Source organism: Engraulis encrasicolus, chromosome 14, assembly GCF_034702125.1.
Source record: "Engraulis encrasicolus isolate BLACKSEA-1 chromosome 14, IST_EnEncr_1.0, whole genome shotgun sequence".
NCBI lineage: Eukaryota > Metazoa > Chordata > Actinopteri > Clupeiformes > Engraulidae > Engraulis > Engraulis encrasicolus.
Window position 1 is genome coordinate 22,602,993 of NC_085870.1, and position 9,936 is coordinate 22,612,928.

Sequence of the window (9,936 nt, forward strand, 5' to 3'; positions counted from 1 at the left end):
GAATTGGCAGCATGAATTCTGGAAATAAACAACTAAAAATCTCTCAGTGTCCCTTTAAGTGAATTCCATGTATATTCAAAACATGGATTATTTAGAGAAAACAAAAATAGAACAATTTTTGTCTCATCATGTCTGACATGTTACTTAATAAGCTACTATATGAGTGATATTTTAAGTCTTTTTGCACTTATATGATAATTTTATGAGCATTTATTTACATAATTTTGGTATCTGGGTAATATGAGCCTCTTATCCTAATGGGATGTATAATGGTTGAACACCATGTTATGATATTTCAGCATAATCAGATAATTTCTTTCATATCATACCCAGGTGAGTTGAGGTGAATGACTTTATGCATGTTTCAGCCAATTCAAACAATAATATTAACTTTCTTCTACATTGCACTCTGCATTGTTCGCCATTGTATTCAAACAAAGCTGTAAGGGCCCACAATATGTATTTTTTGGGCATATTTCTGTTGCTTTAGTTGTTTTATTTCATAGATTCATTAGTTACAGGGTAAGATGAGCCACCTGAAAAATATATTTTTAAAAGGCAATATCATTGTAACCATGACAGTTTATCAATTAATTCTTTCTCTAATAGTAACAGGACACTTTGAAATTTGGTATGATGTGAACATTTTAACCAAATACGCCTTCATCGCTTAGCTGTAACGAAAAAATGTAAAAAGTGTCTCATCTTACTTAGCCTGGTCCTGACCATCCCATAATACTACCATTTCATTTCGTATTTGGAGCCAATCCTTTGGCGGAAGTACGTAGGATGGCTCGCGAGGCTACATCTTACCCCGTTCTCCCCTACTGTAGATCAGGGGTGGGGAACCCATGTCTCAGTAGTTTTATTCAGCCCCCGACACAATTTTAATGTTAGACTCACATGAAATATATGACATGTTGAAAAAAGAATCTTAGAAAGTACATACAATTAGAATGTAATACAATTAAGCTATATTCAGGGGACCTAGAGAAGGTGGTGTAAAGGTGGCTGCCTTCAATAGGCCTGAAGTACAGGGTGAAATCGTGGTTTGTGTTCATAGTGGCACTTCGAATGAAAAAGGTTCCCCACCCCTGCTGTAGATACAAAAACAAAGATATAGTGGTGATGGACGCATAGGCCTATAAAGTTATCAATATTGAAATAAAACCCAGAATTTGTATAGAGATCTGAAATCCTACTGTTTTTTTTTAAAACATCAACTGTACTGTCAAGTCATTAAATCAATGATTCAATGCCCACGAGTAACAGGAAGCCAAACTTGGCTTTTTTGCCATGGCGCAGCCACGCGAGGGCGTTTTATGTGTTAGTTTTCCGAAATTAAACAAATGATTACTAAGTAATACAGCGCATATGCACAGCCTATAGGATACTATTTTGTAGTCTATCCTTTCCTCTTTGCGGTAAGACAATGCATATTACTGTACAGTCATTAAGATCGGAGTTATTCTTGCCGAAAACCAGAGCCCCCACCCATTTTATCGCTGCGTTCACGGGGCAGGCTCTTTACTTACACCGTTTTTTCGATTTTTGAGGAACAAATGAACTGGAGCACTGTACTATCCTGAAAAGCATCGCTGTAAGCATAACTAGGATAAGTTTGGTGCTGGGTAAAATGACCAGAATTAGTAAAAAATACTCGCAAAGTGCAGCAAGAAAGCACAACTTCTTATGTGCCCCGACTATCCATGTTGTTGTTCTCAATCACGTCCGCGCTTCCTGCATAAAACCGGGTAACCGCCCCCCTTTCCGCAGGTGCAACTCGGCAGCAGTCTAGTCGCGAAGATTGTGCTTGCATTGACCAGAATTTCGACATCCACAATGGCAACAGAGAAGGTGGAAACTGCTCCAGAAGCTGCCCCAGCCGCCCCCAAAAAGGCTGCAGCTAAACCGGCGGCTGTTGAAGGAGCCAAGAAGAAGAAAAAGAACAAGGGTGGCAAGAAGGGGCAGCCTGGCAAATACAGCCAGTTGGTTATCGACGCCGTCCGCACACTCGGTGAGAAAAATGGCTCGTCCTTGGTCAAAATCTACAAGGAAGCCAAGAAAACCGATTGGTTCGACCAGCAGAACGGGAGGATGTATCTGAGGTATTCGGTGCGAGCACTGCTGCTGAATGACACGCTAATTCAAGTCAAGGGGACGGGGGCGAACGGCTCGTTCAAACTCAACAAAAAGAAGTTCGAGAAGAAGGCTGCTGCTGCTAAAAAGAAGACCGTCGCCAAACCCGCCAAGGCAGCTAAACCAGCAGCCAAGAAGACGGCAAAGCCTGCGAAGAAGACTGCGAAGCCTGCGAAAAAAGCCAGCGCAAAAGTGACGCCCAAGAAAAAAGTCGCCAAAAAACCTGCCGCCAAGAAACCAGCCGCCGCCAAGAAGCCCGCAGCAGCGAAGACTGCACCCAAGGCAAAGAAAGCGCCGGCGAAGAAGGCAACGGCAAAGAAGACAAAGAAGTGAACCCGAGGAGGGTGAAATGAACTGATGTGTATATATAGGTTTACTTGTTCTTGCTATTATTGTTTTTGTAAATATATTTTTGTAAAAAAAAAAAGAGAGAGAGAGAAAATCCGGTTTTCGTTGTTGGACATTACGTCGCGCGAGTATTGATTCCAGATGGCCTTAATATTCTCATGATAAAGAAAAGTGTCTTGTATACCGGTAGCTTTCGTCCTTTTGTTTTTTTAAGTGACTGTGTTACGCGATAAACGATCTGTACCCCCTCTTTATTTTCGTTAAACAGTGCCATTTGGTATATGAACAACTCGAATTGTGAATAAATTCGACAACTTTCTACACTTGTGGTCTGTCCCTTTCAAACGTCTGAAATGCCATCATGCTTTAGGGAGGCCCTAGTTCTAGGTTTCTTTGTAGCAGGCAGCCGATGGCCAACATTGAAGACTCTTGAATCAAGCGAGTTGCATTACACGCGTTCAAAACATAACTCAATCCTGATAGGTGGAGAGCCAAATTCTGGGCGTGACTCCAGACAGGCCTAATGTACCAAAGTTATTCACTGAACTGAAGAGAGTTCTTCTTTTAGTTCAGCTGGTTATATGTAAGTGTGTAGAGCCTACAGCAGGGGTGGGGAAGTCTGGTGTACTTTTATTATATGCAGCATCACATGAATATTCCATATTTTGTAATGGAATGGTAGAAAATACATTTGCAATAAGGAGACCAGGAGAAGGTGGGGTCTGTTTTAAAGGTGGCTGCCTTCAGTATAGGCCTAAAGTGTAGGGGAAATACTGGTTTGTGTTCATAGTACAGCCCTCGGATGACTTTTATGGCCCTCAATGAAGTGGCCCCTCGACTGAAAAAAGTTCTCCACCCCTGGCCAACAGGCTGTTTGTGACAATAGGTGTTAAGCAGCGACATTAATATCTGAGATTTGCTATTCTGATTAGTCCATTTATGAGGCATTGGCTCACTAGATAAATCCCTAATTGTAGCCTATACACAAATTCGGCCTACAAATAGCAAAGCATCATTGATGCTTTCTGAGGTCATTCTATAGGATTTAAATAGTCTAATGCTCATCATCCACTGTTCTAGATGTGTTTTGAATGTAGGTCAGTGTACATCAAATTGGGCCTGGTGTCTACACCCATCCAGTCAAGCAGTAAACCAACAGAGGGCGCTAGCTATTCATGTTTTGACTGCACTATATTAGTGTGTGTGTGTGTGTAACACATTAAAAGAAGATTAAATGACAGACATGCAAATCCCAATTTGTAAAGCACCCTTTCAAAATATCGGTAATGAAAACACAAAAAGAGATATATTTTCCCATTATGTAACCTAATTCAACAAATCGTCGCTTGTATCACTTTGCATTGCCATCTAAGGCAGTCATGGGTAAGAGGTTAGAGCGTCAAACTTGGAGCCCAAAGGTTGCCGGTTTGACTCCCGATTCACCAGGTTGGTGGGGGAGTAATTAACCATTGCTCTGCCCCATCCTCCTCCATGACTGAGGTACCCTGAGCATGGCACCGTTCCACCGCACTGCTCCCTTGGGGCGCCATTGGGGGCTGCCCCCTTGCACGGGTGAGGCATTGATGTAATTTCGTTGTGGGGGGGGCAGGTGGGCTTGAAAAGTATAGCAAAACAAAGGGGAAGGCCTTATGGCCGAACTCTATAAATAAATAAATGAATAAATAAATAAATAAATAAATACTTCATTGAATGTGATTATTTGCATGCACACCACTGTCTAAAATCAACAAAGGCATAACTATTCTCTCTGAGCATAGTTTTCAGATCAAATCAGACCTACCCAACATACAGGATCTTTACAATCAGCAGTGTCTGAGGAGGGCCAAACGAATTATAGCTGATCCGCACCACCCCAGCTACACACACTTCACCCTTCTATCATCTGCCCGGAGATACAGGTGCATACGCACTCACACCAGCCGACTCAGGGACAGCTTCTTCCCCCAATGTATCAGACTGTTGAATTCAAAAACACCAACATAGGAAGGAATCCACTCATCACATCTGATCAAATTTTTTCCTACTTTTTTTGTTTTTTTTGTTTGCCTTTTTAACATTCTTTTTAACCTTTTTTGGGACTCCCAGAGGAGGGAAGCTTTTCATTGTATATATATGTTTCATATATATACACATGACAAATAAAATATCTTGTATCTTGTATCTTCTGTAAAAAAAAAAAAAAAAGGGGTGTGTCAGCGAGCCATTACCATATATGGAATGGTCCGCAAATCACATTTGCGGGGGGATTCATGTGATCACTGATTAGTAGAGTGCAACTGCAGTAGGTACAATTTGAAATGATCAATATTTCTATATCGCCATCACTATTTTTGGCCAGTAATTAAACTGTTGTCAATTTACTCACTTGGATGACCATTTCCAACGTTTACACATTCTCGGAGGAGAGTGAGTAACATGGTACGTTCTTAGCGTTTACGGAAGTTCCTGCTCTTGCTGTACTTCCGCCTTTGGATTTGAAGTGAACAACACAGAGATGGTAAGATTAACAACCTTTCGTTGTGTTTTTGAGTATCATAACGGACTTGGTTTCTTATTTTAAGAAAAAGTAATTGCATGCACAGGCTGCACGTATACCAGGGAGATAAAATAAAGACGGAATTAGCTGCTTCTAAGGCTGGTCTAAGCATCCCACACCCAAATCCTGCTAACAGCTAACAGCTATTATATCATTTGACAGGCTAGATAAAGCTGTATCAGTGCTCAAAACAGTCTTCTTCACCTTATATTCCAAACTAGTTGGCATAAAAGATGTTCGATTTTCAACTCTAGTTTGGTTTATGTCGTTGTGCACTTACAGTTGAGAAACTCGAGACTCTACAACACTGAATTCCAGAGATGTCTTAAACCCCATATTATACGGCCATGATTTGATATGCTGTAACCTGACGTGTTCCTGTTTTTACAGACTGCAACACTGCGTCCGTACTTGAACGCTGTGCGTGCTACACTTCAAGCCGCCCTATGTTTAGAGAATTTTTCCTCTCAAGTAGTGGAACGTCACAACAAGCCTGAGGTGGAAGTTCGGTAAGTGTTGGTTAGTTTGATGCTCAATTTAGCAAATAATGGTGCGTGCTGCTGCATCCCATGTACCCCCCCCCCCTCTCTATTCAATTCATAAGCTTTATCAGCATGGCGGAAAATATTTTGTATTGCATTTTGGTTGAAGTGAAGAGGTACATTCATTGTTAATAACCTCTCTCTCTCTCTCTCTCTCTCTCTCTCTCTCTCTCTCTCTCTCTCTCTCTCTCTCTCTCTCTCTCTCTCTCTGCTGTTACAGGAGCAGCAAAGAGCTACTTTTGCAGCCAGTCGTCATCAGCAGAAATGAGAAAGAAAAGGTTTTGATTGAAGGGTCTATCAATTCTGTTCGGGTCAGCATTGCTGTTAAACAGGTACGTGGGAGAAACATTTAATTAAGCACATTGAGAATCACTAATAAAAAGAGGAAGAACTATGGGGAACATCTGAAATAGATATGGTAGACCTGTTCATTGAATGGTTGGTTTACTTTGGGAGCAAAATGGGTGAATGATATGCTTAAGTAATTTGAGTTTTGTGTAATTGTATTTTAGCATATGTAGCCTACTAAAACAACACAGAGTACAATCTGGAAAGAGGCTAAACTAAGTAACTTGTTTAGTTTAGTTAGGATGGCAATGTATTTCTTCTTGACCTACTATAGGTTGGTCATGTTTATTGTAATTTGTAGGCTGTTAAATCAGAATGGAACAGGACCTATTGCTTGTTAAATGTTGCATGTGTGTCTGTGTGTGCTGTGTAGGCTGATGAAATTGAGAAGATCCTTTGCCACAAGTTCATGCGCTTCATGATGATGAGGGCAGAAAACTTCTTCATCCTGCGGAGGAAACCTGTGGAGGTGGGTGTGGAAGGAGAGGTTGAGATCAGTGTTGCCAGATTGGGTGGTTACCCACCCAATTGGGCTGCTTGGGATGGCCGTCTGTGGGTCAAAACGGGAAAAAATGGCCACTTGGCGTTTTTTAATGCAGTTTTGTGTCCATAGAAATCAATGCAATTTGTTGAAATTGGGCGGAATTTAGCACATTTTTTATAACGTTTTGGGCGGGATTTGATCAGACACATCTGGCAACACTGGTTTAGATGACTTTTCAAATGCTGGTAAAACTTGGCTGTGGCTGGTAATAATGTCATTGTCAATAGCCAATTTGGCAGGTTACAGGTAGCTCATTCTATGGTACTTCATAGCCTATACTCTGTTGCTTTCCCCTTGTGTTTCAATTGTTTGTATTTAAGCTCAAGAAGAAGCTCGAAAAGTTACTCAATTTCTATTGGTGAGATGGGCTCCTATGAAGTCGTAATGCATTATCTGAGTCAATTACACATCATTTCAGATTTAACATTGAAGATGGCGATCACCGGGCGCTGTGGCGCAGCGCGCTAATCCTCCCACATTTGGTCTTACATTGCCCACGGGGACCCCGGTTCGAGTCCGACTGGGGTCATTTCCCGACCCTGCCCCATCTCTCTCACCCAGTCATTTCCTGTCTGCGCTCACACTGTCCTATAAAGGCCAAAATGCCCCCCAGAAATGCTTTAAATAAAATAAAGAAGATGTTGATCAGGGTTTGGCTCCATCAAAGTGTTTTTCTTTCTCCATCTCTGCCTCATGATGCATGTTATAAGTGTATTCTTACTTGACATTACTCTTCCGTTTTGTCATTGTTGCAGGGCTATGACATTAGCTTCCTGATCACCAACTTCCACACAGAGCAGATGTACAAGCACAAACTAGTGGACTTCGTCATTCATTTCATGGAGGAAATCGACAAGGAGATCAGCGAGATGAAGCTCTCCGTCAATGCCCGTGCTCGCATCGTCGCGGAAGAGTTTCTTAAGAACGTGAGTATACCAATCTGTCTTCAGGCTTCTGGGGTCCGTATCTCGAAAGCGTCTTTTCTAACAATGTCCTTCGTAAGAGCGACTCAACTGTCTCTCGACAGCGACACTCACCACTAAATCCAAGGGAATGGTAAGACGGTCTTAAGACGGATAGCAACGACAAGAATCGAGAAATGGACCCCTGGCTTCTTGGTAAAGGTTACTGCCAATGTCAACCAGGAGTTGTATTGCTCACTCAAACCCTTGGCTTGTCAGTGCCCAAATGTGCCGTTTATAATAATAACTACATGACATGGAGCTCAATGTGCTTAACAGATAGATTTACAACAAAGTTAAAAACAAAAAATAATTAAATGAAGTAGAAGAGAGAAAAAAAAAGATTCTGGGGATTCCGAGACAGAATCCAAGATGTCTGCGTCCAGTGTCCCTTGAAAGTTTAATCTGTTTTCATTGTGTTTGGACCGTTTTGGTCACCCATATTTCTACAATGCCACATCACTACCCATGGGTATGCTGTTGGCAACATTAAACTCTTGAGGACTGTTTTCAAATGGGTGTTGCCAAATATCCCTGATTTTGCTAACAGAAGATTACCTAATTGTTTTGTAGCACTTGGCACTCAGCCAATGCTATGTAAGAGATTTATGGGTGGCGTCCAAGTTTTTTTTTCCATCTAAAAGAAACAAAACATTTCTCTGGGCCCACTTCTGTGATACTTCACCAAATTTCGCTACCATGTCAGTCTGACCAACCTGGTGATCTTTTCTTGTTTCAAATCATCACAAGAACTGTGAGCCAGTGAAAATCCAACGTTTCCAAAAGATTTAACAGATTTCAGGTGAAGAAGACGCACAAGTTCTATCAATGGCGCATTTGGCAGCCAAGTCAGCAGAAAGACTTGTGTGACTGATTGTATGTTCTGCCAGTAGCATAGGGGCATTTGATAGACGCAGGTTAAGTACACCCTCTGACAATTCTGAAATTACAGCTGTGTCCAGACCAAGGAACCACTATAGCATACTTTTATGAACCGGGGTTCCCTAAGGATAATAAAGCGCCACATAACGGTCTGTTTAGACTCCTCCTTCAGTTGCAGGACAGATACTGTCAGCGGGGGAGTATCAGCATATTACGGACAATTCAGCCCGGGAGAAATATACGTAGAGCGCTGCAAGGGGTTGTTTCAGCTCTAAAGAGGGGGGCGTGGTGGCTGTTTGGGTATGTGATCTGCCACCACCCCCCGCTGACAGTACATGTCCTGCAACTGAAGGAGGAGTCTGAACCAGGCTTTAGTGCCTGATTACCAGCTGAGATGAGAATTATCCAGCGGGAGCTGGTGCCACACAGCTTTGTGGGTATCTCCTTCATCTTGTTTATCTTTTCTATTTGATTATGATTGGTTGTTTTTCTTTCCCCCTCCACAGTTCTGAGCACAGCAAGAGTGCACATGCAGTCTTCATGCTGGCCAAGTGATGCCCAACATGTATTAGTATGGGGAAATACTGTACCAGGTGCCTCCAACAAAGCTAAGCTACTCGTCAACATGCATCAGAGATGCCAACTGGGATCGAGCATTATTCATTCTCAAAACCATTTTTTTTGCCACCCCAGCGCATTGATGTCCAGTTGACCTGTTGCTCAGTCGCAAACCATCATAACCAATCCCTTAAGTCCCATGCTCTCGTTCATCTCCTATCTACAGTCTTCAGCTGAAGTCTGTCAAGCCAGTCCAGCACTGTGATATTGGCCAGTGTTTCAATAGCTTGTGCGAACAGTAGTCATGTTGAATAAGAATGTTATTTCCCCCTCTTATGATCACAAACCCCTCCCCCTACACACCTGCCCATTCACCCATTCAGACCTTTGAGGATACTCTGACGCGCAAAAGGTACTTACAAGGACAGGCTTGTAAAATGTCATACACATAGACTGTGGTCTGTTTTATATATACAAAAGTAATATATGCATGTGTAAAAGTTTCCTTTGTTTTTCATTTTATAACAGTATGACACCATGCATATCAAGTAAATGTATCTATGCGAAGATTGGTGATTATGATTGTTGGGGGAAAAAAGTGTGTGCGTGTGCGCGTGCGTGTGTGTGTGTGTGTGTGTGTGTGTGTGTGTGTGTGTGTGTGTGTGTGTGTGTGTGTGTGTGTGTGTGTGTGTGTGTGTGTGTGTGTGTGTGTGTGTGTGTGTGTTTTGCGTGAGAGCGAGTGAATGAAAGAGACCATTGAGGTGTCATGTTTTTTGCCGTCTTTATTTTCATTGTACTGTTGATTGGACATTCCAAACTTAAGAACCTCAACACAGCCAGCCTCAAAGAGCTGTGAGTAAAAGTAACACAAATGCTATTAACTTTTCTGTGCTTAATGTAATGTTTTTTCCTCATCTTTTTGTACTTTATGCAATAAAAAAATGTGCACAGCAATCAAAGACTATTCCTGACTGACTGACTGTCTTCCTTGTAGTTTTAGAATCACTAAAGTCTCATTCAGTGTAGAATCTTGGTCTCCAAACAAAGGCCAGTGGG

The 9,936-nt window shown here is 41.9% G+C and overlaps 2 protein-coding genes across 2 annotated transcripts; both read left to right on the top strand.

Moving 5' to 3' along the window:
* Window positions 1–1,758: 1,758 nt before the first annotated feature.
* On the top strand, window positions 1,759–2,808 carry LOC134462280 (histone H1.10). The gene has a single exon (XM_063215215.1). It carries the CDS (start codon window positions 1,843–1,845, stop codon window positions 2,470–2,472), a length of 630 nt encoding a protein of 209 aa, XP_063071285.1. The 5' UTR covers window positions 1,759–1,842; the 3' UTR covers window positions 2,473–2,808.
* A 1,907-nt stretch (window positions 2,809–4,715) lies between these two features.
* On the top strand, window positions 4,716–9,844 carry arpc4 (actin related protein 2/3 complex, subunit 4). Its single transcript, XM_063216410.1, has 6 exons — window positions 4,716–5,005; window positions 5,435–5,553; window positions 5,807–5,918; window positions 6,308–6,403; window positions 7,234–7,404; window positions 8,829–9,844. Exons 1-6 carry the CDS (start codon window positions 5,003–5,005, stop codon window positions 8,832–8,834), a joined length of 507 nt encoding a protein of 168 aa, XP_063072480.1. The 5' UTR covers window positions 4,716–5,002; the 3' UTR covers window positions 8,835–9,844.
* Window positions 9,845–9,936: the final 92 nt, after the last annotated feature.